This window comes from Panthera uncia, chromosome D4, assembly GCF_023721935.1.
Source record: "Panthera uncia isolate 11264 chromosome D4, Puncia_PCG_1.0, whole genome shotgun sequence".
NCBI classification, from domain to species: Eukaryota; Metazoa; Chordata; class Mammalia; order Carnivora; family Felidae; genus Panthera; species Panthera uncia.
Genome location: NC_064807.1, coordinates 84,279,453 through 84,306,549, shown reverse-complemented (window position 1 = coordinate 84,306,549; position 27,097 = coordinate 84,279,453). Strand labels below are relative to the sequence as shown.

The 27,097-nt window shown below is 51.7% G+C and overlaps 1 protein-coding gene and 1 non-coding gene across 4 annotated transcripts in view; one reads left to right on the top strand and one right to left on the bottom strand.

Moving 5' to 3' along the window:
- Window positions 1-3,422: 3,422 nt before the first annotated feature.
- SLC25A25 (solute carrier family 25 member 25) overlaps window positions 3,423-27,097 on the bottom strand; it is a 34,123-nt gene continuing 10,448 nt past the window's right edge. Inside the window, exons 1-10 of one of the 3 annotated variants that reach the window (XM_049629247.1) lie at window positions 20,376-24,064; window positions 11,215-11,341; window positions 11,036-11,123; window positions 9,975-10,086; window positions 8,648-8,806; window positions 6,983-7,135; window positions 6,596-6,703; window positions 6,315-6,482; window positions 5,654-5,804; window positions 3,423-5,550 (exon numbers count right to left, since the gene is read on the bottom strand). In XM_049629247.1, coding sequence (XP_049485204.1) covers window positions 5,366-5,550; window positions 5,654-5,804; window positions 6,315-6,482; window positions 6,596-6,703; window positions 6,983-7,135; window positions 8,648-8,806; window positions 9,975-10,086; window positions 11,036-11,123; window positions 11,215-11,341; window positions 20,376-20,594 — 1,470 coding nt within the window. In that variant the 5' untranslated portion in view covers window positions 20,595-24,064 and the 3' untranslated portion in view covers window positions 3,423-5,365. Of the gene's footprint in view, window positions 5,551-5,653; window positions 5,805-6,314; window positions 6,483-6,595; window positions 6,704-6,982; window positions 7,136-8,647; window positions 8,807-9,974; window positions 10,087-11,035; window positions 11,124-11,214; window positions 11,342-13,748; window positions 14,131-20,375; window positions 24,065-27,097 lie in introns of those variants that run through there. The other 2 variants (XM_049629255.1, XM_049629237.1) reach the window with 2 other exon arrangements.
- Window positions 26,928-27,012, top strand: TRNAR-UCG (transfer RNA arginine (anticodon UCG)). Its single transcript has one exon. It is a non-coding gene; the product is annotated as a tRNA-Arg (tRNA).

Below are 27,097 nucleotides of genomic sequence, written 5' to 3'. Positions count from 1 at the left end.
CTGGGGAAAGGGAGCTGTTTTTTAAGGACCAGTCTTGTCTTTTCCTGATCTCATTTCAACTTCTTTTTGTTATTATTATTATTTTTTTAATGTTTATTTTTAAGAGAGAGAGGGAGAGGGAGAGAGAGAAAAGGAGACACAGACTCCGAAGCAGGCTCCAGGCTCCGAGCTGTCAGCACAGAGCCTGACACAGGGCTCAAACTCAACAACCATGAGATCATGACCTGAGCCAAAGTTGGACACTTAACCGACTGAGCCGCCCAGGCACCCCTAATTTCAACTTCCTTTTTAAAAGAATTATCATTGGGGCACCTGAGTGGCTCAGTCGGTTAAGCATCCAACTCTGGGTTTCAGCTCAGGTCATGATCTCACGGTTCATGAGTTTGAGCCCCAAATTGGGCTCTGCATTGACAGTGCAGAGCCTGCTTGGGATTCTCTCTCTGCTCCTTGCTTGCTCTCTCTCTCTCGCTCAAAAGTAAATAAAAAAATAAATATTTAAAACGATTATCATTGAGGGGCACTTGGGTGGCTCAGTCAGTTTAGCATCTGACTTGATTTTGGCTCAGGTCATGACCCCAGGGTCATTGGGATCAAGGCCTGAATCAGGCTCTGAGCTGAGCCCAGAACCTGCTTGAGATTCTCCCTCCTGCTCTGCCCCTCCCCCTGCTAGTGCACATACACCCACTCTCAAAAAATTTTTAAAATGAGTATTTTTAAAATTTGAGTATAGTTGACACAATGTTAAATTTCATCCCAATTTTATTTTTATAATTGATGTCTCATCTTTTTAAACAATTTGCTTTCCTTTTTTTTCTTTTCTTTTTTTTTAGAGAGAGAGGGCACCAATGAGCGAGGGTGGAGAGAGAGAATCCCACGGGAGGCAGAGAGAGAGAGACAGAGAGAGAGACAGAAGCAGGGCTCGTGTTCACCCGAAAGCGGGACTCGAGCTCACGGACGGTGAGATCATGACCCGAGCCGAAGTCAGATGCTGAAGCAACTGAACCACCCAGGCGCCCAAGATTTGATTCTTAAGTAATCTCTACACCCAGCCTGGGGCTCAAACCCACAACCCTGAGCTCCAGAATCGCACACTCCATTGACTGAGCCAGCCAGGCACCTCGCCCCGCCCCGCCCCTTTCCAGCTTTCTAACAGCCCTTCCAGGCAAGTCTTAATTCTCTTTATCTAATGGACAGACAGGCTCAGAGAGGTGCTGTGACTCTTCCAAGGCCAACCTGGGCCACACTGGGGCAGGGATTTCCACTGTCCCGTGGCCAACCCATGGAAAGTCAGACAGGCTTTCTTTTTTTTTTTTTTTTAATTTTTTTTTTTTTAATGTTTATTTATTTTTGGGACAGAGAGAGACAGAGCATGAACGGGGGAGGGGCAGAGAGAGAGGGAGACACAGAATCGGAAGCAGGCTCCAGGCTCTGAGCCGTCAGCCCAGAGCCCGACGCGGGGCTCGAACTCACAGACCGCGAGATCGTGATCTGAGCTGAAGTCGGACGCTCAACCGACTGAGCCACCCAGGTGCCCCTCAGACAGGCTTTCTATATTTGTTCCCTATTGCTGCTGTAACAAATTAGCACAGACACAGTGACTTAACCAATATAAAAGTATTACCTTGCGGTTCTGGAGGTCAGAAGTCTGAAATGCGTCTTACTAGGCTAAAATCAAGCAGGGCCCTGTTCCTCCTGGAGACTCTTGGTGGTGAATCCTTTCCTTGCCTCTTCCAACTCCCAGGGGCCACCCACATTCCTTGACTCGTGGCCTTGACAACGACCTTGGGCCGAGTCCTTCCTGTGCCGTCTCCCTGACTCTCCCCGATCCCCCATTGAAGGACCCGTGTGATTACATGGGGCCCACCTGGGTAATCCAGGATAATCTCTCTATTTTAAGGTCAGCTGATTAGCAACCTTGATTGCCCCGTGCAATGTAACCTAATTCACAGGTTGTGGGAATTAGGACAGGGACCTCTTTGGGAGGGGGCAGGCATAATTCTGCCTACGGCACTCGGGAACACTTGGTTGGGAGAGCAGGTTCTGGGTGAGGGGACCCACTTGCCAAGGCCTACTGGTCAGGAAATGGTTTATGCCCGTTAACCCTGGCAATGAACAGCTGAAGCAGGTGCCATATTAGTTTCCCAGCTGCTAACAAATCACCACAAACTTGGGATGACCCCAAACAACAAAAATTCATTCTCTTATAGTTCAGGAGGCCCAGAGTTTGGGATCCAGCTGTCGGCAGGGTTGAGTCCTTCTGGACAGTCTGAGGGAGAAACTGCCTGCCACTCTCTTTGCCTTGGGTGGCCCCTGCAATCCGTGGTATTTCTTGGCTTGTAGATGCATGCCCTGTGGTCACATGGCCTTTTACCTCTTTCTGGGCATGTCTGTCCAAATTCCCCTGTTCTATAAGGACGCTACTCATTGGGCCTGGGGCTCACCGTAATCCAGGTTTTGTTCTTTAATAAAATTTTTTTAATGTTTAGTTTTGAGAGAGAGAGAGTGTGAGCAGGGGAGGGGCAGAGAGAGAGACACACAGAATTTGAAGCAGACTCCAGGCTCTGAGCTGTCAGCACAGATCCCCACCCGGGGCTCGAACCCACCAACTGTGAGATCATGACCCGAGCCGAAGTCGGATGCTTAACCGACTGAGCCACCCAGGCGCGCCCCCACTGTAACCCACTTGATTACATCTGCAAAAGTCCTATTTCCAAATAAAGTGACATCCTGAAGTTCCCAGGGGACATGAATTTGGGGGGGATGCTATTCAACCCAGTACAAGTGGTATATACCAGTTTCAAAAATGGGCACACTTCCGTGCCTCCCTACAGCCTCTGAATGCCACAGCCCCCTGATGGAGTCCCCAAGCTGCTTCATACTGTCCCCTGCCGCCCTGACATACCTGGGGCCATCAGGGACAGAGTGTGGATTGTTATTTAATGAAAATGGTACCAGGCACGGTCTTAAGTGTCGGAGATAATGCTACAAATGCTTTCCGTGCCCCAGAGGGCCTCTCCCTCTCCCGGGGAGACAGGCAGAAAGCAAATCGAGAACATCAGGCAGGGCCCCACAACATCTCTGTGTGCCAGCTGGGTGGGAATGAGCGGTGAGGCTGGGAGGGGCACCCAGGGCAGTGGATGATGGCACTGCAGCACCTGGAGGGGCTTCAGGGGCAGCGAGTGACCAGCTCTGCCCAAGAGACTCAGGAGGCCTGAGGAAGAAACATCAGGCTCGGGGGGCTCTGGTGACCTGTGCAGAGCACCCCCAATCCCATTTTAAAGAGGGAGTGCCTCCGAGAAGCCCGGAGAGGGTAGCTTTCTCATTTCCTCTGATGAGAAAGGTGGATTCTTTCTCTGATGTGCAGTTGCCCCCCCGTCCCCCCCCCCCAGCCCCTACCAGAAAAAAGTCACATGGCTCCATCATCAGCTTTGAAACAACTTTATTAGAAGGCTGTTTTAAAGGACAACTTCCAATTCTGTCTTAATATGCTTTTTCACAAATTCCAGTTATCCCTAGATTTAGATAAAACAGTAATTTTTGCATTGATCTTTGCATCCTATTTGAATTGTCCTCACCAGGCCATTCTGGTGGAACAGAAGCGCGACCGTGAAGTCGCCAAGTTGACCAGCACTGCTGAGCAGGAGTGGTGGGGGGGAGGGGGGGCCTGGGGGGGAGGGAGCCCACTTCACAGGCGGGGGCGGGGAGCTGGCCGCCCTCTCCTGGAGCCCCCACCCCAAACTCACAGTGATAGGCCCCTCAGCGCCTAGTCAGTCTAAAGGCTGAAACAAGAGATCCTCCCAGCCCAAGAAATGATCTGGACTTCCACGCTCAACGGAGTGGAGATTTCTGCCACTCTTCCTGCCCCCGGTCAGACCCTCAGATCCTAAGGCTCTTCCTGGGTGCAAGCCCTGCTCCAACCTGCCAGGAGCCACCTCCCCATGACCAGGGCCCTCCCGCCCTGACCTTTCTTCTGTCGCCAGTTCCGAGGCATTTCTTTGGACAGACTTGACGACAGTGCGGCCAGCGGCGGGAAAGGTCACTCCCACGGCCCCTCCTTCCTCTCCCCACCCCACCTGGAGGGTGCTGGGAAGGTACAACCAACCATGAACATAAATATGAATACAAAATGAACTTGAAAATGACAGGCTATTAATTAAACAAGTCTATAAAAATAGTTAGGACAGAACTCTGTTCAAATAAATATGAAATAAATAGGCTCCAAGCACTGTGACGCCCTGCATCGGTGGAATGTGAGGCTGGTCCCACTTTGCCCCGATTGGGATTGGACACGAATCCCCAGGGGGCGTCAGAAACAGACTTTAATGCAGTCGGCCAGGCTTTCTACCCCCTCTGTCTTCCCTCTGGAAGCACAGAACTTGCACATTTGTCCAGTGTGCCCTTCTGAACAAAACCCTTTTCCCAATGATATATAATTAAGGCCTTTAAAAACCTTTTCCTTCTCTCCCCAGGACGCGCGGACCCCCGGCAGCGGCTTCCCTTCCCGCAGCTACATGACGCCTCACCGCTCTCACTCCAGAGCAGGGGACGGGGGTTGGTTCTGAGTTGGTGCCAGTCCTGACGGAGTCTGGGGCCAGCTCAGAGCACCAAGACACCCCGGCAGCCGGAGCAGAGGCTTTCTGCGTTGCGGGACCCAGCACGTGCCTTCCGTGAAGCCATGCACCAGGATGCCAGGCGGCCAATGGCGGGGCGTGGCCTTGCCCCCTGCATGCACACGCACACCCAGGTGCCCGTCCGTTGGTGAGCTCAGAAGCCAACAGCAGGGCTCAGAAGAGGGTGCGCACAAAAGCCAGACTCCTCCCTCTTCCCGGCACAACCTGGCCAGAGGTGACACTGTGGGCCAGGAAGCCAGGTGTGAGGTCCCCACGGACTGAGGCGAGAGGAGCAAGCAGTAACATGGGGAGTGGGCTGGTAGCCCTCCTCCTACCATATTAACACAGCAGCGAGGAAGGAAGGAAGGCGGGCGCGGGGTAGGCGCCCAGCAGGCCAGGGGGCAAGGCCCGCGGCTGGTGGTCTGGCTGCAAGATGGAAGAACCAAGCCGGTTCCGAGCCCTGCTATCTCGGCAGGCACCGCAGGAAGCGTCCTGTCCCTGTGTGCGTGTGCCTGTGTCCTGCTACCCCCCCCGCCGGAGCGGACGTGACAGTCGGCCAGGGTCAGCGGGACACAGCCGGTGAGCCTGCCAGGCCTTCCCCTACTCCCTTGCGGGCGCACCCCAGGCTTTTCACAGCTTGGCTTCAGTCAGCTTAGTGTTGGCACATTCACAGAATGAGATGGCTAAACATCCCGGGGCTGCAGGCCCAGGATCCGTGAGTCTGCCGAGCGAGGCGGGGTCGCACCCCCGTCCCATCACCGCGACTGCACGCCCAGGGTGATCTTCAGGTTCTCGTAAACCACGTAGCTGATGCTCACGGCCGGGATCACCTTCATGAAGTTGGGGGCCAGCCCCCGGTACAGGCCAAAGGCGCCCTCGGTCCGCAGGATCTGTCTGAAGAGGCTGCTCATGGTCACCTCCGGGGCGCCCTCGATGGAGGCTGTAGCGAGAGAGGCACCCATCAGAGGCTTGCCAGCTCCTCCCGAGAGCCTGACCTGCCCTGGGAGATGGGCCCCTGGGCACTGGCCCAGGACCAGCATTACCTTGGGCCTGCATCCGGGTCCTGACCAGGGCCAGTGGGTAGCTGGCCAGCTGACCACAGGTGCTGGACATGGTGCCACAGGCCAGGAGCACAAATACACCAGGGTCGGCGCTGTTTACCGCATAGCGCTGCAGCCAGGCGTTCTTGAGCGTCTGAAAGGGGAAAGGGGAGCAGGGATGAGCCCAAGTGCCTCTGAGCCTCACAGAGACCTTGTGAGGCCACAAGAGACAGGGGCACTGTCTCCAGTTATTGGATCCACACAGGAGGCACTTCCTTGTCACATGGGATCCTCGAGGCTACTGTAACCCGATTCGCTTGGCCTGCCTGCCCTTCGTTTCTGCCCTCACTGGGGGCTCCTGGATAAGACTGGCAGCAGGGATGACGCAGGGGCAGCAGCCCCTTCCCTACACAGAGAGCCTGACTCCTGGGGTCTGAAGTCTTCCGGGGGCATAGTGGACCCCCACAGACTTGTGCTCTGACAATCTGCCCACTGAATCCCTGAGGGCGTAGGACTTGGGGGCTGCAGTGTGACAGGAGACCCTTGCAATGACTTGATGACTCTGGGAGGAGACACTGGTGTTCCTTGTCGCAGTCATCCCCAGTGTCTTTCAGGAAGTGTGACAACAGATGGGGGGGGGTCCTGGCTACTAGGGGTTCCTCACCTCGTAGACGGCTAGGTCTATCCCAGCGTAGGGGATGATCCCCAGCATGTTGGGAACATAGCCTTTGTAGAAGGCGGCCATCCCTTCTCTGGCCAGGATCTTCCTGGCACAGTCCAGCATGCCCGAGTACTGGCCTGTCTTGCGCAGGGCCATCCGGGTCTTCAGAACCTGGAGAACCCAAAAGGAGCGACGGGAGGGTAAGCATGGCCCCCTCCTCGCCCTCAACCCCACGCACACTGCTTGTTCTAAGAGGCTCTACCACAGACCAACGTGACCCTCACCTCCATTGGATAGATGCTACTCTGCGCGATGGCCCCAGCCAAGGACCCTGCCACAAGTCTCTCGTGAATCCTCAGAGTCTCCTGGTCACTCCCCACAAGACGCTTGATCTAGAACAGAGAGCAAACGGACTGATACACCCCAGAGATCAGCGTACTGGCTCCTGCCCCACCGTTCCTCCCAGAGCCAGTCAAGTTTAACCAAGACCCGGTGTCCCTGGCACCTGTGACACCGCCCCAAAATAGAAGGAACTGACCCACAGTGGAGCTGGCAGCAGGGTGGGGGCCGGACCCAGCTGCCTGCCCCGCCCTGCTGTCCCCAGTGACTGGTTCCAAGTTCCAGGGCATCAGCAGGGCAGGGACCTCAGCCCAGGGAAGCTGGGTCCTCACCTGTTCATAGGCCATGAATTTGATGGCCGACTCAGGGGCAATTTTGAGGACATTGATGCCGTTGCCCCGCCAGAGGGATTTGGCCCCACCTTCTCGAATCATCTGGGTGAACCCGCCCACGATGCACATGTTGTTGCTTCGGGAAGCGTGAACCTGAGGAGGGAAGGACAAGCGGTCAGAAAGAACCCTGAGGCCAGAGGGCTGCCATTGATGGACAAAGAGGCCCTATCACAGGCCAACACACCGAGGTCAGCGGGCAGCTCTCTGTTTCTTGGTTTTCAGAAGGGTAACGCAACACCGTGACAATCAAACACGGCTACCCCAGCTCCTCACTGTGCACCCACTGTGTGCCAACATTGTGCTAAACACCTTCACAATAACTACCTTAAAACGCCTGGGTGGCTCAGTCGGCTAAGCATCCGACTTCGGCCCAGGTCATGATCTCACGGTTCGTGATTTCAAGCCCCGTGTCAGGCTCTGTGCTGACAGCTCGGAGCCTGGAGCCTGCTTTGGATTCTGTGTCTCCCCCTCTCTCTGCCCCTCCCCAGCTCATGCTTGCACTCTGTCTCTGTCAAAAATAAATAAACTTTAAAAAACAATAAAAAAAAAAAGTTTCTTAAACTGAGCTTTTTCTTATCGCAAAATTTCAAACACATACAAAAATGCACAGAGATATCATGGGCTTTCGTGAGCCCATGATCAGCTTCAACAAGCATGAAACCACGGCCACTCTACATCTGCGTGCGCTCCCCACCCCCACCTGTTGGATCGCTTTAAGGCACATCCCAGGCACGATCATTCCACCCACGCACCGCTTTTCATCCCTACCGCGTTCCTGGGAATTCAGTTAAGAAACACAAATCGATGAGGCAATTTGCTGGAGCCCCTTGGTTTTTTTTTTTTTTTTACAGAGGACCTGGACGTCCCGGCACTAAAGTGACTTGCCCAAAGTTCCACGGCTGTGAGGATAGGGGACCCCCTAAAGCTCTTCTCCCCACACCATTCCACCTCCCAACTTGGGCACAAGAAGGGAGTTCACATTTAACAAGCTTCAAACCAATGCAGGCTCAGGAGGGCAAGGAGTGGGGTGGGGGGCGGGGGAGGAAAGGATGGCACCTTTTCTGAGCCCGGCTCAGAAACACAAGTGTCAGCACACAGCAAGGGGACAAGCAGGTGACTGGCCATATTCAGGTGACACTGAAGTCCAACAGGGCGTCCTCGTGCAGGTCGATTTCACAACCCTGTCCCTGACACGGGCCTAGCTTATCTCTGCCCTGTGGACGTGGAGTCAGGCACCCGGCCAAGGTAAAGGTCTCCGGGCCAGGTGGGGGTCCACTTACTCCGACCCCGTGTGATGTCTATGCAAGATGCACCCAAAGAAACAGGTTCCTGTCACACCCGGTTCTTGGTGGCCTCACTTGCCCCCATCACGGCCCTGTAACGTGACCCCTGGCTTGCTTGACCCAGATAAAATGAGATAAACTATGTGCAAAAGGGCACCTAGATCTGGATCTCATGCTGCCCTGTCTGAGCAGTAATTCCGATCTAATTTAATGGGTTAGAAAACTATAAGCCAAACAGGGTTATACAAAGGAGGGGAAAACCAACCCGCTGAGGAACCAGGGGATAGAACCCAGGCACTCTGAGGCCCGCTTCCCCACATACCTGCATAAGCACCTTGAGTCTGTCCAGGGGTGCCGTGCAAGTTCTGGACACGGCCCCTGCCCCGCCTCCAGCCACGAGGTGTCTCCACCACATCCCCGTCTGCCTCTCCTCCACTGTGAATTCGTCGGGGACCGTCAGATTCTCACCCACATCGAAGATCTGCGAGGAAGACCAACAAAGATAAAATAAGCAGGCTCCTGACTCTCGTGGCCAAGCTGCTGGCAGACAGCTAGGTCCATAACGTTCCACCGTCTAGAAGGGCCGAGCCCGAGGGGCCACACAGATAGTGAGAATGCCAAGGGCCCAGGGTCGGAGACGGGCGTGCCCCTCCCCCTTCACCGTGTGAAGGTGGCACAGCTCCGATCCCTTTCGGAGCCGTGCAGAGGCCCAGGGATAGAATCTGAGAGCGCAGCTGGAAGAAAGCAGTTATAAAACCACTTGGACGGCTTTGCAGATACTGCCCCTGGCTCCTGTAAGAATGGCTTACAGAGGCATTTCAGCTGAGGATCACCAGACTGCCTGTACTGAAAGGGTCAAGTCAGGGGTAAAAATTCTTCTGAAACCCGATGTGTAACCAGATCACGCTGGCAGAACATTGTGCAAGGGCCTCAGCAAATATCAGAGGGGTTGCGATGCCTACGTAATGGCCTCTCTCCTGGGCGGCATCCTGCCGAGTCCGCACCAGCTCTGCTCTGACGCCTGGAGCAGGGCACCTAACTTCCCCCATTGAGAGCCAGGCGCGCCCTGAGGGTGAGGCCCTGACCTGGACACAGTGGGAGACAGATTGGAGGTGAACCCCAAGCGAAGGGGCTTGCAGGCGGGGCACCAACATGGCCACGACCAGGGAGGTGTGGGTCTTTCTGAACAGCGGCGCTGACAGGCGTGAAGGAACACTATGAACAGGACCGTGGGGATGTTTTCTTTTGATAGAGAGAAAGGACACAAAAAGGTGGGGGGGGGGGAGAAACTTAATGGCTCTGTATTTGTTCTCTGTACAGTGTCCCCCGCCGCCCAAGGCACACTCCGGCTTTGGGAGAATAAGCCGGATCGGGGAAGGGGTGTTTGGAGTGGACCCTGAAGAACAGGCGGTGTGTGGGGCAGGAGGGCACCCCTGGCAGAGGGAACCCATGTCTGGGGAACGGCTGCGTTGGCCGGTATGTGGGAACGGAGGGTGCACGTGGAGGGCTCTGGGGGGCCGCCGGCGGAGTGAGCAGGAGGCAAGCCAAAAACCCCGCCCTCACCCCCACGCCGGGGTGGGGGCTGACGCCACACGAGGGGACCCTTGAATGGAAGAGGCGGAAAACGCCTCGGGGGACAAGGGACTCACCGTGGAATGCTTCCAGTACAGGATGATCTCGGGGATGTTTTCCACGGGATGCAGAAGGTGGTAGTCTCTCCACTCGTTCCAGTCGATGGTCATCGTGCCGTTTTTATCCATGCTGCAAGACAAACGCACGGTCGGTTTCCCCCGGGAAACGGGCCCGCGTGCCAGCTGCACATCCCCCCTCCAGGCGAGCCAGGGGCAGGCGCGGGGCCACTGACGAACCCACAGGAGGTGCCTCTGCCCCAGTGAAGAGGCGAGGTGGCTCCACACCCCACACTTTGCACAAAAACGGCAATTATCGTGGCCCGCAAGAACCCCGTTCCGATCAGGCACAGAGGTCAAGGAGGGAGGCAGTCACCAGGGTGACACGGATACTTACTAGGTGACAGGGCCCCAGAAGTGGCCCGTTCGTATTCTGACAGACAGACAAAGGAGGATGCAGAGGAGAGAGGAGAAACACAGATAAGTGCTCGGAGCAGATGTTAGTGAAGCAGACACACGCCACGGCACAAACGCCCGGGGAGCGGTACGAGAGGCAGCTGGCCCTGACCAGCCCCTTCCGGCCCCGGGGATCTGGAAAAGGCGCAGGCAGGACGGGAAGCCGCTCCTAACGCAAACCTGCATGACTTCCTGGCAGAGTGACTACGCTAACCCCCCAGGACCAGGCTCCCCTGTGAGCTGTCTCGGGGCAGCACGTCTGAGGACGGGAGGGGAGAAAAGTCGGCCTTCTCAGGAAGAAGTCCACCGTAAACAGGCTGCCCGAGCCCCTCACCCGCCAGGCAGTGCTCGCCTTTCACCCACTTGAAACGCCCCCAACTAGTCTTTGGTCTTTACGGGCCACCGGTGAGCGGGCACGCTTCCAAGTGATTTGTGACCCTGGCCTGGAACCCGGGGAACAGCGGCTCTCAGGGAGAGGCTACCTGGGGCTCGCGTCAAACCACCAGAAGCCAAAGTTCAGAGAAACAGGGTCAGTACAGTGAAGGGCACCACAGAGTTGGCCAGAGAACGCCTTTCTTTCGTCACACGCTTGTTAAACCCAACGCGGAGGCTGACGAAGCGCTCACCTCTTGAGAATTTTTTCTGCCTGCTGTTCGGAGATCTTGACTCCCAGGTCCCGCAGGGACTGCATGATCTCCTGAGCGTCGATTCGTCCTGCAACAACAACAAAGGCTTCAGCCGGGGGCCGGGCCCCGCGAGAGGCCTGAGACCCGGGGCCGCCACTGGCTCTGGAGGCAACGCTCACCATCATTCTTCTTGTCCAAACTCTTGAACACCAGCCTCAGCTTCTTCTCATGATCTTGCAGATAATGGACAAATTCTTCAAAGTCGAGTTGCCCGTCGAGGTCTTTATCTCCAGCTTGCACGATTTTCTACAAAACAAGAGGAAGGTTTGGTCCATTAGCTCGCACACTAGCTCTCCCTAGTCCCTCACGGTGCCCCGTCCCCAGGAAACAACCGTGCCAGCCCACGAACAGAACAGAGGTGGCCCCAAGGACCTGAGATGCTTCCCTCGCTCTACTCCCAGAGCCACCATTCAGACTCCTGGGGGCTGGCCAGAATCCAAGCAAGAGCGCATCCTGCTTCCCTCACAAGCAAAGAGGGAAAAGTACACCCAGGAGAAGCCCTTCCGCAAGAGGCTAACAGTGGCAGGCTTGGCACTTTCTCATCCCGAGTGTCCTGAAGACTAACTTGTTGTACCCCAGGGTCAGCTGCGTGGCTCCCCGGCAGCACTGTCCCTGGCACCAGGCCTCAGCCTGCATGCTCTCTGCCCAAATGTGGGGACGGCCCTGGGTGCTCCAGATTCCCCCAGCAATGCTGTAGCCTGCTCTTTATCCCTACAGGTGGCACTGGCCCAAGAACAAATGGGTGACCAGGGTAAAGGTATGGGGCAGAGCTGGTCCCTGCCAATGCCTGCTTGCCGGAAACACTGCCAGAGAACCCTGGTAAGAGCCAAGGGGGGACTATTCTGGGGCTTGGGCTTAATGGCACCGCCGGCCTCTGATCCCAGATGACATAACTGACCTCAGCTCCCTCAACCAGGTACCAAAAGGCAGGCCAGCTCTTCTTAGTAGTTTACTGACCCAACAAGGCTTGAAGAGACCCCGTTCCTTAACAGCACTCTGTGCCTGCCCTTAGAGGTGAGCCTTGCTCAGCAGCTGCCGTTGGTTTTGGAAGCCCAGCACCTGGAAATTCTCCCCAGACGAGTGAGCACTTGGCCTGTGCCACAGGGCCTGCTAAATGCTTTACTTCTAGTAACCTGCTGAACCCTCTCAAGCAGCTCCAGGAGGCAGGTACTGTCATTTCCCCCATTTTACAAAAAAAGGAAACAGAAGCTCAGGGAGGTTAAGTAATTTATCCAAGGTCACACAGTTAGGGAAGTGGTGGGCGGGATTCAAGCTGGGCCTGCTGGACTCCAGAGCCACCTCCCTAGAGATCCTGCTGCCGCCCTAAAAGTTAATCTCAAGAAGGTGGGGGACACACATGAGTCACTGCAACCCAGCAACACCCCAAAATCTAGACCGAGAATCCCCTAAGGAAAATGGTTATAGTCTTCCTGTGTTGCCCAATTCTCTCAGTGAGAAACACACTCACCATTCACAAACCAATATGGCTTTAAAAGTCTCTGAGCCAACGGGTTAGGAAATGGATGGACCATTGGGCGAGCTGGTGCCCTCCAACGATTACGATCAGGGTTACTCTCCGAACTAGCTGATGGCTCTTTGCGACCGCTCAGCCACTCAGGGTGCTAGGAGGAGGCCTGGACAGATACCATGTCACCTAACATGATCCAAAGAACAACTCTGGGGGTGTGGCTGGAATGTGAGACAGATGCTGGTACATATTTTATCTGTTATCTGGAGTTAACTTCCTGCGGACATTTGCGCTCTCAGCCAAGAATGGTACGAACTACATATAGGGTTATCAGTCTAGATTTATGACAAATGGAAATAGACTCTAGGAGGCTTTGGCGTCTGGGCTGTTCTGCCACCAACGCAATCCATGTGCCTTGGTGTGGGGGGTGCCTTGTGATACAGAAAACCCAAGGTTGTGTTCATGGCAGCTGATTTCAAGATATCTTCAAATCATTGGTTCTACCTCAGAACTACTGGGCCTACTTTCTGGCTCCTTCCTAGGATATGCTAATCACCACCCCTGGCACACCATCCGACCTCCACTGCCATCAGGAGCACTGAAGGGACAGCATGAGATCTAACAGAGAAGGCAGGGTGCCCCTTCAGGAGGCAAGCAACCCCCACAGGCCGCGTAGCCATCTCCCCGTCTTTAAAATGTAACGATTTCTGCTGCCTCCCTGCTCCCAAGGGAAGTCTCCCCCTTCCCAGGGCACAGCACCCCCGGCTCCGACCTCTGTAACTCGACTTCCAACTCCTGGGCCTCCAACAGGAGCTTCTCTGCCTATCCGTCCCTCCCTTCCCCCAGCTCGGAGAAACAGCCCCACAGCATGTGGGCTGTGCCCCCATCCCCGCCCGCCCTGTACTTCTCCGGAACTACCCACCCCCCACCCCCACCCCCGGCAAGAGAATTCCTTTCCGTCTCCCACAAGTATCTTCCCGGTAATTCCGGCCTTCCTTGGAAGTCACATGCAAGCCTGTCATTCCCGTGACGTGACATAGCCCTTTCCCGGCTGCAGCCGCAAGAACTTGCACATTTCACACATTCTTTCCCCCACGGCGGCGGGGAGACCCGGCAGTTAGCGCACGCGCACCGTCCACCACCACTCGCATTCATTCACTCCGCCGGCCCCAAGGCCGCACAGACCTGCTTCCACTGGCGGTAGGTGGAGAACTCCTGGGAGGGGATAAAGACGCTGAGTTTGAAGATGGACTTCAGCTCGGCGGGAAGCCCCTTGGACTCGAAGTACTGGAATTCGGTCTGGGTCTCCCCGATGAGCGGCACGTAGAGGCACAGGCAGAGCATGCTGACGGGGAGCCGGGCGCGCCGCCGCCTGCGAGCCAGGGAATGCTTGGCGGCCGGGCACACACGCACCAGATCTGCCGGGGCGCAGCTGTCATTGGCTGCTCAGGCCCTGCCCTTTTACTTAATTGAGAAAAGCCTGCCCACAGGAAGCCCTGCCCACAGCCAATGAGCACCGGCCCCCGCGAGGAGGAGGCGGCGATTGCTCAAGCGGAGGCGTGTAAAGATCAGGACTGACGTCACCTGCGCCCCGACTTAACTCTTCGCCAGCGGGCCGCGAGAGCCGTCGGTCGGAGCGAACCTTCACCCTGCGCTGCCAAGCCCGCCAGATGAACAAACAGCCTTCAGCATGTTTTTCCACAAGGTCCCCAAACGCGTCACACAATACAATGGTTTTCTCCCCTTTAGTAAATCATTCCCGACAGAAAAAGAAGCGGCTGTACAGACTGGGTCGATGCTAACTGGAAATGGGTCTGGTTCAGCTGTGAGGATAGCAGTTGGCAGGAGTTGCCCGAGAGCCGGGTGCGCAGCCATCCTGGAAGCGGCCCCATCGCGGGCTCACTCATCCGCAAGGGGGCTGCCCCCGGGCAGGCTGTGCCCTGGACTCAGACTGCCTTAGTCGCGCCACCTTCCAGCTGGCTCCAGTGACCTTTTCCAGGCCACTCTGCAATGGGAGCACCTCAGAACCAACCCATTCCCCTGCAGGCTTCCTCCTGGGGGTCCTACAAGCACCGGGGAGCTGACATGATGGGGGCAGAGGGGATCCCCGCTAAATAAAGATCGTTGTGCTGAGGGACTTCCCAGGAGCATCAACCTGGGGTCAGCCAGCCCCTCACTGAAGACTCCAGATGGCCTTCAGGGCCCCCACCCTCAGAATACTTCAAAGTTCGGTATAGTCCTAGCTTTCTGGCCTAGGTCTGTCCTATTCAAGAGGGAAGTTTTAATTTTTAAATTAATTAAAATGAAATTAAAAAAAACTCAGTTCCTCAGTTGTGTGACCACATTTCAAGTACTCCACAGCCACGTGGACTCACTGAGCATTTCCATCCCACAGAAAGTTCTGTCGGGCACACAGCTCCAGAAGATCCCTTTTAGGTGAGGATAAGGGGAAAATCTCACGTCCTGGAAAGTCAGGTTTGGGTCATCAGTTAAGGGCGATCCATCCTCTCGAGGCCGGCCTACCACCTCCACATCATCCCCTTCCCCAAGGAGAAGTGTCAGAGACTCGTGCTGCGTGCGGAGGCAGACCACATCACAGAGATGTTCCTTCCATAGTGCGCCATTTCCTAATATAGACTAAATCTCACTACCAGGATGGATAAAAATGGATGGTTATTATTTGGAAATCACAAAAGTAAAAGGAATTTTATTAACTCACTATAAAGCTTTTTGTTAAGAACTAGAAAAAAGAATTTTAAGATAAGATGGGGTGCCTGGCTGGCTCAGTCAGAAGAGCATGTGACTCTTGGTCCCAGGGTCATGAGTTTGAGCCCCACAATGGGTGTAGAGATTAAATAAATAAGGCTTAAGAAAAAATAAGATGTTAATGCTTACATATAGCATTATGAAACATCTTAATAACTTATATGACATCTCAGCCCCTCTAAAAGAGACCTGATGATGAGTCTGTAATGACAGGTCTTGGACTACACTGGAGAGGATCTGATGAGGAATCCAGAGGCAGCTTGGATTATCCAGAAGATTTCTGTTCAGCCTCCACCTAAATCCATGGCACTCAGCTACCTCTAGAATTGCGCCAGCTAGAATTTCTGGTTTGGGCTATTTTCACATACAACTTATCTCTGCTACTGGGGTCCCTGAAGGCAGACTATTGTTTTGAACCTTTGTATCTCGACTTGGTCACGGAGGGTGCTGATATAAATAGCATGATCACTCGTGATGAAGACCTCAAGTGTGTTTTTCTGAGTGTCTGCAAACATAGTCGTTGGGGTATTTCATCCACCTCAACAAGGTCGTGTATTATTATTTTTATTTTAAAGGAGGCTCACACTTATAGGGGTGCCTGGCTGGCTCAGTTAGTAGGGCATGTGACTCTTGATCTCAGGGTTGTGGGTTTGAGTGCCGTGTTGGGTATAGAGATTACTTAAAAACAAAAACTAAAAAAATAATAATAAAGGAGATTCACATTTATAAATACAGGAGCTAAATTTTGAAATGCTGATCTTCCTTTGTTAAATTATTCATGTTCGCCTCTGAAATAAAAATAAGTTACAGACATATGTTGAAATATCTCATTTCTTAATGACTGCAGTCATTCCAATATGGCTTTTTTTTTTTTTTTTTTTTTTTTGAGAGGGCACACGAGCAGGGGAGAGGGGCAGGAGAGAGACAGAATCTTAAGCAGGTTCTATGCTCAGCACAGACCCCGACAAAGGGCTCAACCCTGTGACCCCGGGGATCATGAGCTGAGCCAAAATCAAGAGGTGGACGCTCAACCAACGGAGCCACCCAGGCGCCTCTAATATGGCAAATATTTTGGTTGAAAAAATAAGTTGTTCAACTTGGGAGATGTTCATTTTCTAACAAGTAAATATAACTGTACTACGGAATTTTTCTTTGTGTACTATCGAGTTTCATCATGTATTTACAGAACATGAGAAAATGTTCAAAAACAATACCAAATAAAAGGAAACCCATATTCTATATTTTAGGGAAAAACTGATTAAAGCATTACCAGATAACAGCAACTGTTTTCTAGGGAAAAAACAACAACAGGATGAAATCTCCTTGGTTATAACAGAGCTTGTTATTCCACAGCCCAATGGTATCATGGGGTCAAGAAATGTTCTCTGAAAAGCTCTGCATGTGCTTATCAAAATGTTATTTTCCAATGCTAACGTTAATTCTATTCCAACGCTGATTTTAAAAAAGGGTTCCAACGTATTTTTATTGTGCAACTGTGAAGGAGTCCAACAGAATGTTTTCATTAGACAAACTGGAATTGGGTGTTTGCTTACTTATTTAAACCAGCCCTCCTCTTGAGTCCCACAGGTCAGGCAGAATTCCACTGTCGCACAGAAACTGGAAATCCCACCCAAGTGAGCCAATCTCGAAGCACCTGGGATGCAAGGTAAGTGCTCTACCCCTGGGGTTACAGACGGCGGGGCCCAGAGGGGGTCTGGGGTCACCCCCTTAATCTCTGAGATGAGCAAACGGACCTGGAGAGGCGCCCTGGTTCGCCCGGGGCCCAGAGCCTGTTGGCGGTAGGGCTGGGCCTCACCCAGGACCCAGCTCTTGTTACATCCACGGAAAACAGCGCCCAAACCTGACGCTGCCAGGAAGAGATTTTAGAACTCAGTTTCCAAAGAAAGCCTGTACGCCTGACATGGAGAATTACAGTACGCAATGCTTCATGCTGGAAGGTGGCAGGTGTGTGGGAAAGGTGTGTGACCTGAGCGAGTTCAGGCTTAGGCTTAGCTTTAAAAAAAAAAAAAAAAAAGAAAAGAAAAGAAAAGAAAAAAAAGCAAACCCAAAACCGATCTGTGTGAAAGCTTCTGAACGCATACCGGGGAAATACAAATACGGAAGACTGAAGCAGGGCTCGTGTTCCGATCCTCCTGAGTCACACCGGCTCACAGCGTCACGTGCCATCCCTCTCCCCGTCCTGCCATCTACCATTCTTTTGCTCTTTGGACTTATTTGAGTTTTGTGGCCCAGATCTACTTTTGCGGGCCTCTTCTGATGTCCGTTCCTGTAACAAGTGGCATGCAAAGCCAATGACAGCAACTCTGGATCCCTTAGGATCTAGCAGTCTCAGGTTCCATTTCATCTGTAAAGCAGAAGTTCCTCTCCCCAGCATCCTGTTCTCCTGGAGTCTGCCAATGCCACTAGAGGCTGTCTGTCCCTGTTCTACTGCTCTGGTTCATGCCCCCAGAACAGGTGCTTCCTGTAAGCGCTGAATACCATGAGTAGGAGAAGAGCAGGGCAGGTAGAGTGCCTCTGGGAGTGGAGCATTAGGTCATAAAGTATCTCTCCCTCTTCTGCAATGACTCAGACCTGGCCAAAAATATTAATGTGCAAAGGAGCCCCGCCAGCATCCAGCCTGCTCTAGCCCCACCCACCCGTAAGGTTCTCGAACCTCATTTGCTGCTGTGGCTGGGAGTGTCATTTGATGATCAGGTTGCCATGACAGCCCAGCGTAGCTGGGTTTCCAATGAAACCTGCCTGCACTTGGCAATTAGACACACAATGGGCAAAATTCCCTGAGCTTCGGAGGAGCCGGCCCCTCAGGATTTGCGAGCTTGAATGGCCCTGAGGGCGCCTCTCTCACGCCACACTAAATGGCTTTCTTCTCCAACTGCAGATTAACTGTTAAGACAAAGATAAAGGGGCAAACTGGAACAGCTCCTAGAAGAAAAGCCTGCAGGAACCTGACTCCCTAGCAGACAGGGGGAAGTGACAGCACAACAAAGTAGTGGGAACTGAGAAGCTGGGGAAGTGAGAAGCTGAGGTCCCATCGGCCAAGCATCGCGAACCCCAAACCCCACCTTCAGGAGTCGCTGCACTGGCCAAGGACACACGCTGCAGAAACGCTATTCTGTCCGTTTATCTGCAGAAATGCTCCTGCTATTCCCAGTTCTCAGTTTACCTGCTTTTCAAGAGTCCACACTGCCCAGATGTGCTTGCTTTCTTGCTTCACACCAAACTGGCTGCTCTGTCTCCCCCCTGGGGCTGCCCCCACCCCCAGGCAGCTGATCTGTCTCCCTCTTGGAGAAAGGGAAAGGTGTGGGTCTCTGGCTGGGCCCCGTGACCCCACCCCCTGGCCCCACTGGCAGGCCAGGAATCAAGCTGTTCAGAACAGAAAGTCCTGACATGAGGCCACCCAGGGGCAGGGCTGGCAATAGGTGCCAGGATGAGTTTGGGAAATGGAGCAGTTAATTATTAAAGTCCAAAGTAGGTGAATTTAAAAGGGAGCCAGCCAGTCTCTTAATCCCTTGGCCATCAGGCAAGCAGGTCTGTAGATTTAAAAAAAAAAAAAAAAAAAAAAAGGTTTGGGGCGCCTGGGTGGCTCAGCCGGTTGAGCGTCTGACTTCAGCTGAGGGCATGATCTCACAGCTCCTGAGTTCGAGCCCCGCAGGGGGCTCTGTGCTGACAGCTCGGAGCCTGGAGCCTGCTTCGGATTCTGTGTCTCCCTCTCTCTCTGCCCCTAACCCACTCGCATTCTGTCTCTGTCTCTCTCAAAAACAAATAAACGTTAAAAAAACAAAAAAGGTTCTCACAAAGGAGAGCGCCACCGCCATTTCTGAGCTCGTCCAGGATGATAGAAAGGTAGAAAGAGACGGGGCTCGAAGCATGCCGCAGGCGGAACACGGATTCTGAGGCCCCTGCCCACCAGGACAAGCCCGTGGCCTACAGAAGCTTCTGCTCAAAGCTTGCACCAAATGCCAGCAGGAGCTGTTGTCCCTCCCACTTGGCAGAGAAAAACCCAACATTTAATTCTCTGATACAGCAGTTCAATTCAAACAACATTTTTGGGGAATCTACAATGTGCCAGACACAGGGCAGAATCTCCTTCTCTCTTCTGGTTGATTTTTATCCTGAGAAAGGAGAACAGATTCAAAACAACCACAACTCAGGAGGTCAGCAAGGCTGCTCCTAACGCAGGCAGGAGAAATCCCAGGCAAGCTGCACTTTCCATTCTAATCCCAAGAATGCACCTTGGTCCTATTAAAACTGCTTTCTTCAGGGAAAGCAAGGCCAAGTACAAGGCAAAGTTCCATACAGATTTCGGGGTGAAATCTCACCTCTACCCCTCTGGAAATGTTGAATCCTGGGTAAATTATTCAGCCTTTCTGCATCTCCGTTTCCTCATCCACGAAATGGGGGTGCTACAACTTACCTTGGCTCTTGTGAACGTGAGGCGAGGTGACCCACACTCACAGCACCAGATGAACAGATGGCCCTGGGAGACCCGCAGACCCGTGAGGGGACCGGCCTCTGCACCTTGGGACTCCAGCCTCTCCTGACTCCTCCTTCTCCTCCCTTCCTTACAGACCCAAAGGTCTGACCTTAGGGATGCGGGACAGGCTGGCCCTCCCCAGCTCCAAGCAGTCTGGTTCAACTTTAAAGGTCCTCCCTGCATTGTTCAGACAAGCTAAGACACAAGACATAGCGTGATCGTTTGTGTGATCGTTTGTCTCTTCCTTTCAAACGGCTTTCTGGGACCAAAATGACAAATCCTAAGGTAAATCCTCTATGGCCTTCAACCTTCCTTCCCCAAATGGCCACACTGAGCCGGTCATGATAGGGTGATAAAGCTTTTACCGTGGCCACAGGAAGATTCTAGACTGGAGACTTGGGTTTCTTCATTGTCTAACACTTCTCCCCAGGCCCCAATACCAAAGTGATTGATTTCTAAGTCCTCTCTTCCTCCCCACACTCCAGTTTTCTCCAGGGAACCGATCCTAGAACAGCCCCTAAAGTAGGAGGTCCTCTTGAGGTTGCCATTACCTTAGGAAATTGCTCTGCAGGTCCGACCACCAGCAAAATGGTGGGTCTCTTTTCCGTGGCCTCAGCCCTTCCGTCCTGTTTCCCCAAAAAGCTTGACATCTGGTCTCCCCGAGCTGGAGCCGGGGTGCCTCTGACTTCATTATCGTTCCCCTCTCTGGAGCCTTGGCACCCAGCCCTAGGGAGAAAGCTGGACAGAAAAGGCCACAGCATCTGCAACATCACGGCTTCCTCCCAGTGTCGCCGGCGGTTGACTGTTCCACTTGTGAGGAGGGATGTGACCACAATACCAAAGATCTCTGGCTACGCGGCTGCTCGTAAGACTAGCCTGGGGGGGCTGTGAGGCTGAAAGCTCGGCATGCAGTGGCTGTTTCCTGCTTTTTCAAATTTCCTAGCACTGCTGTCCTGCCTGGCCTGAGAAGGGGCTCCCTCTAGGAAGAGCCCTGCCGCCGAGCTGCTGGCGTTGAGAGAGAGCAAGCAGACGGTGATACTTCAATAAAAACTCACTCTTGCAGATGGATGGTGATCGAATGTTTGGCTTTTTTCAAAAAGCGAAAAGCCATAGCCCAACAGATCTCTCCTGGAGGCAGAAGCAACTCGGAGGTCCCAATTATTCAGCAGTCCTCGCTCAACTAATGACCATCACACGAGCCAGGACCCGGACCCGAGCACCCCGTCTGCGTCTGCAATCTCACTGCAGCAGGGCGCGGCCAATCACCTCTGCCGACACTACCGAGTTCATTATCCCAACCAGCAACGGCCCTCCAATCACAGGCGGCCGATTCCCTGCATGCGGCCGGCAGTTCTGCAGGGAGGTGCTGATGGCAACAGCCAGATGAGCCTCCCATCTCGCAGGACCCTCCCGGTGCTGCACCCACCCCCCCACCCCCGCGGGAGCCCAGCTTCCTCCTCTCCGCCTGCTTGTTTCCGGGATGACTTTCACCATCAAGGTTAACACGATCAATACACCCTGGCAACACCTCCTGACACATCCAGCAACGCTCTTCGTTGCCCCATTAGCCTGTTCTCTCCAACTGCCGAGCACAGCGCACGCCATACGGGCTACTCACTCTCCCATGTCTTCCTCTACACCACGAGCTGCTTAAGGACGGGGGCCAAGTCACACATCTTTCTCCCTCTAGTACCCAGAACCAGGCACAGATGAAGTCTGTAGACTGGAGGGAGTGGATGATCATGAATAAAAGTGAAGTTCCATTTGCTTAAATGTTTCTCAATTTACTAGCCAACATAAGCAGTGACCAGTCTCCCCCCCCCCCCCTGCAAAGCGACGCTTTGATAGTGGTGTTCACAACCATTATTTTAAAAACACAAGCGTGAGAAAATTTTCATGAACTGTGTTGGGGAGAGTGTACGGAAACACGCACCCTCACACGCTGCCGTGAGCGTGTAAATCAGTACAACCTCTCCCACGAGGAAGTTAGTCATGGCTTCCCACATGTCAAAAGCACAAATCCTTTGATATAACAATGCTGCTTTAAGGGGCGCCTGGGTGGCTCAGTCGGTTGAGCAGCCGACTTAGGCTCAGGTCATGATCTCACGGTCTGTGAGTTCGAGTCCCGCGTCGGGCTCTGTGCTGGCAGCTCAGAGCCTGGAGCCTGTTTCGGATTCTGGGTCTCCCTCTCTCTGACCCTCCCCCATTCATACTCTGTCTCTCTCTGTCTCAAAAATTAATAAACGTCAAAAAAAAATTTAAAACAATTCCGCTTTTAGCGATTTATCCTGCGGATACATTTGCACCTACGGGAAATCACATACCCATATATGATATATGTGTGATACATATACATGTAAGGATAAAATATGAGGATATATATATTTTTTGCAGCTGTGTTTATAATAGTACAAGTTTGGAAACAACTTCCAGGTCCTTGACAAGAGGAGCAGGTACGTAAGATTCAGGCACACCCACACCTATCCAACTGTTATTAAGACATTTCTACCTACTGTTATGAAATGGCTTGCACATATCTTTTTAAATGAGAAAAGCAAGGTGCAGAAGAAAGGGGGTAATACGCTGCCATTGATTTCTCAGTGTGTATATGTGACAAATTATCTCTGCAAAGACACATTAAAAATTAAAGAGGGGCGCTCTTTTTAAATATTAATAAATATTAATAAAAATGAAATGTGTGTTCTCTCAAAAACGAATAAACATTAAAAAAAATTGAAGTATGGTCTGGGGCACTTGGGGGCTCGAGAGGAGAAAGGCAGGTGGTTTATTTTCACCAAATATCCTTAGATCTTGTGAAACTGAATCATGTGCGTGTTATGACCACACACGCGTGCATACGTACGTAACTACAACTGTTTAAAAAGAAAACACGAGAAGCGAAAGCAAGATGGCCAAGCTTGCTCTGAAAGCTGAGGAGCCTGCATCAGTTGCCTTCTCACTGGAAACACGGACCAACCTTATTTTGAAGCAGTTTTGTGTGTTGACTAGATGTATAGTCTTTGGAGCCAGACCCTACATGTGAACCCCTTACTAGTCGCGTGAATAATGTTGGTCAAGCTACTTTAGCTCTCTGTGCTTTAATATCTGTGCAAAATGGAGATGGTAAAAGAACTGTATTATTACTTCACAGAATTTGTTAACCATGAAATTAGATAATTAGCTCTCGGGACACCCGGGTGGCTCAGTCGGTTAAGCGTCTGACTCGATTTCAGCCCAGGCTATGATCTCAAGGTTCGTGAGATTGAGCCCTGCATCCAGCTCTGTGCTGAGTGCATATCCTGCTTGGGATTCTCTCTCTTCCTTTCTCTCTGCCCCTCCCCTGCTCACGTGCTCTCCCTCTGTCAAAACAAGTAAATAAACGTTTAAAAAATGTATCTATAAAGCATGTATAAACAGTACATGCTATTTTATTTTTTAAAAGATATTATTTTTAAGTAATCTCTACACCTACCGTGGGGCTCGAACTCACAACCTCGAGATCAAGAGTTGTGCACTCCACTGCGTAAGCCAGCCAGGCGCCCTCACACTACCTATTTTATTGACAGAAAGTGATGGCGAGTTCATGAAATTAATAGTTTTAATACTGAAGAAGAATCAGTCCAGAGCCCCAAACCCTCAACAAATTAGTAATCCTTTAATGAAGATGAATCTTGTTTTTAGGCACAAGGGGGTCTGTCGAATTGGACATAGCAGTGTTTTGGGCCCCCATGTGCAAACACAAGAGAAATCGCTTATGTAATAGATTACTGGCGTTTCATTTTATGGGCTCTTCCATCCCACAGAACTGAGCAAAAACTCTAGGGCTTTGCAGCCCAGATGGAATAACAGGGACTGATTCATCTTTCTGCCAACAGGCAACGAGACAGTGACTCCTGAGAGATCCACACAAATGAGGCAAGCCCTACAACCTGCCCCAGCTTCATGGCTGGAGTTACCAGGCTGTAATGCAGGGAGAAGGCACCCAGGTAGAGCCCAGCAATCTCCCCATGCTGAAGGCAAGCAGCTGGGGGGCCAGGAAGGTCAGGGCAGCTACAGCAGGACCAAGGACCAGGGAGGAAGGAACTGCACAGACAGTGAGCTCTGGGGAGCTGCTGAGGGCCCTCCTAGAGTCATGCAGCCTGCCTGTGAGGACACTGCCTGAGGGTGGGAAAAGAACCATCCAAAGGCATCCTGTTCCCACAGGACAGAATAGAAAACCTCACAATATAGGGAGGTTTGGGAAGGGAGCCCCAGAATGAAGCTCAAAAATATTCACAGTAATATGAGACTATCCAGCACCTAGTAAAATAAAATCCAATGAAAAATTAACAGGAATGCAAAGAAACAGGAAAAAATGACCCATATGGAGGATTGAAATCAATCAGTTGAAAGTGACTCAGAAATGACATGTATGATAGAACCAGTACACAAGAATACTCATAGGGGCTGGGTGGCTCAGTCGGTTGGGTGTCCAGCTTCGTCTGGGGTCATGATCTTGTGGTCCGTGAGTTCGAGGCCGGCGTCAGGCTCTGTGCTAATAGCTCAGAGCCTGGAGCCTGCTTCGGATTCTGTGTCTCCCTCTCTCTCTGCCCCTCCCCTACTCACGCTCTGTCTCTCTCTCAAAATTAAATAAACATTTAAAAAAAAGGAAAGATAAAAGAAAAAAGAAAAACACACTGGATGGTGTTAGCAGCAGATTAGACGATGCAAAATAAAAGAATTAACGAGCTTGAAGACAGAGCAATCGAAACTTTCCAAAACGAAAGAGAGAAAAAAGGCAAAACCAAAAATGAACAGAGCATCAGCGAGCTGTGGGACAACCGCTAACAGGTTAATATGAACCAGAGTTCACGAAGGCAGGGACAGAAAAAACATTTAAAGAAATTAATGGCTACATTTTTCCCCAAATTCATTGAAAACTACAAATCCACAGATCGAAGAAACTCAACAAACCCCACGGATAAGAAATATCAAACAAACAAACAAACTACATTCAGGCACATCAAATTAAATTTCTGAAAACCAGTGATAAAGAGGAATATCTTAAAAGCAGATACAGAAAAAAAGACCCAATACATACAGAGGAACAAAGATAAGAATATCTGGGGACTTTCCCATCAGAAACTGTTAACCCAAAAAAACACCTACTGAAAGGAAGGCAAAATAAAAACTTTTCAGACTTATGAAAGCTGGAAGATTTTCTCACCAGCAGATTTGCATTACAAGAAATATTAAAGGAGTCCTTTAGGTAGAAGGAAGATCTAGATTTACGCAAAGGAATGAAGAAGACCAAAATAGTAATTGTATAGGTAAATATAAAGGACTTTGTTCTTATTATTTAGATCTCTGTAAAAGATAAGTTTAAAGCAAAAACAAAACAATGTATCGCGGGCTGATGACGTATGTAGAAGTAAAAATATATGAGAACAACAGCCCAAAAGCTAGGAGAATAGAAATAAAAGTATGGTTGGCCCTTGAACAATGCAGAAGGTTGGGGCTCCAACCCTGAGCAGTTAAAGATCCACTTTTGGGGTGCCTGGGTGGCTCAGTCGGTTAAGTATTCGACTTTGGCTCAGGTCATGATCTCGCAGTTCATGATCTCAAGTCTGGGGTCCGGTTCTGTGCTGGCAGTGTGGAGCCTGCTTAAGATTCTCTCTCTCTGACCCTCCGCACCCTCTCTCAAAATAAATAAATAAACTTAAAAGAAAAATCCACTTTTAGGGCACCGGGGTGGCTCAGTCGGTTAAGCAACCGACTCTTGATTTCGGCTCAGGTCTTGATCTCATGGTTTGTGAGTTCAAGTCCCACATCTGGCTCTGTGCTGACAGTGCGGAGAGCCTGCTTGAGATTCTCTCTCTCCCTCCCCTTCTCTCTCTGCCCCTCCCGTACTCTCTGTCTCAAAATAAGTACAATAAATTTTTCAAAAATCCACTTTCGATTCCCTAAAAACATAGTAAGTCTACTGTTGACCAAAAGCCTTACCGATAACATCAACAGTTGATTAACACATATTTTGTATATGTATTATATACTGTAGTGTTAATAAAGCTAGAAAAACCAAATGTGTTAAGAAAATCATAAGGAAGAGAAAATATATTTACAGTACTGTACTGCTGTATTTATTTTTTAAAAATTCATGTAGAAGTAGACCACCGCAGTTCAAATTCATGTTGTTCAAGGGTCAGCTGTATACTAAGATTCCCCCCCACCTCTTTTAAGTTCATTTATTTATTTCGAGAGAGAAAGAGAGGAAGCACGGGCACAAGTGGGGGTGGGGCAGAGAGAGAGGGAGAGACAATCCCAAGCAGGCTCCATGCTGTCAGCGCTGAGCCCAGTGTGGGGCTCCATCTCATGGACAGTGAGATCATGATCTGAGCTGAACTCAAGAACTAGATGCTTAACCAACTGAGCCACCCAGGCCCCAAAGATTCTTAAAGTATTTAAAGAATTTTTTTTCACGTTTATTTATTTCTGGGAGAGAGACAGACAGAATGGGAGTGGCAGAGGGGCAGAGAGAGAGGGAGACACAGAATCGGAAGCAGGCTCCAGGCTCTGAGCTGTCAGCACAGAGCCCAATGAGGGACTCAAATCCACAAAGCGTGAGATCATGACCTGAGCTGAAGTCCGGTGGGTAACCTACTGAACCACCCAGGTGCCCCTCTTCAACTATTTAATATAATATCAGTTAAGTTAGGCTGTGGTAGGTTAAAAATGTATGTATATTATAATCCCTAAAGCTACCATTAGAAAGAGAGTTACAGCTAGTAAGGCAACAAAAGAGACCAAATGGAATCATAAATAATACTCAACTGACCCAAAAGAAGGCAGAAAGAAAGACAAGAGTAGATGGCACACATAGAAAACAAATAGCAAATAAAAAGGTGGTAGATTCAGGGGTGCCTGGGTGGCTCAGTCAGTTAAGTGTCCGACTTCGGCTCAGATCATGATCTCAGTTTGTGGGTTCGAGCCCCGCGTCAGGCTCTGTGCTGACAGCTCAGAGCCTGGAGTCTGCTTCAGATTCTGTGTGTCTCCCTCTCTCTCTTCCCCACCCCCACTCTCACTTTGTCTCACTCTGTCTCTCAAAAATAAATAAATGTAGGGGCGCCTGGGTGGCTCAGTCGGTTGAGCGTCCGACTTCGGCTCAGGTCGCGATCTCGCGGTCCGTGGGTTCGAGCCCCGCGTCGGGCTCTGTGCTGACAGCTCAGAGCCTGGAGCCTGCTTCCAATTCTGTGTCTCCCTCTCTCTCTGCCCTTCCCCCGTTCGTGCTCTGTCT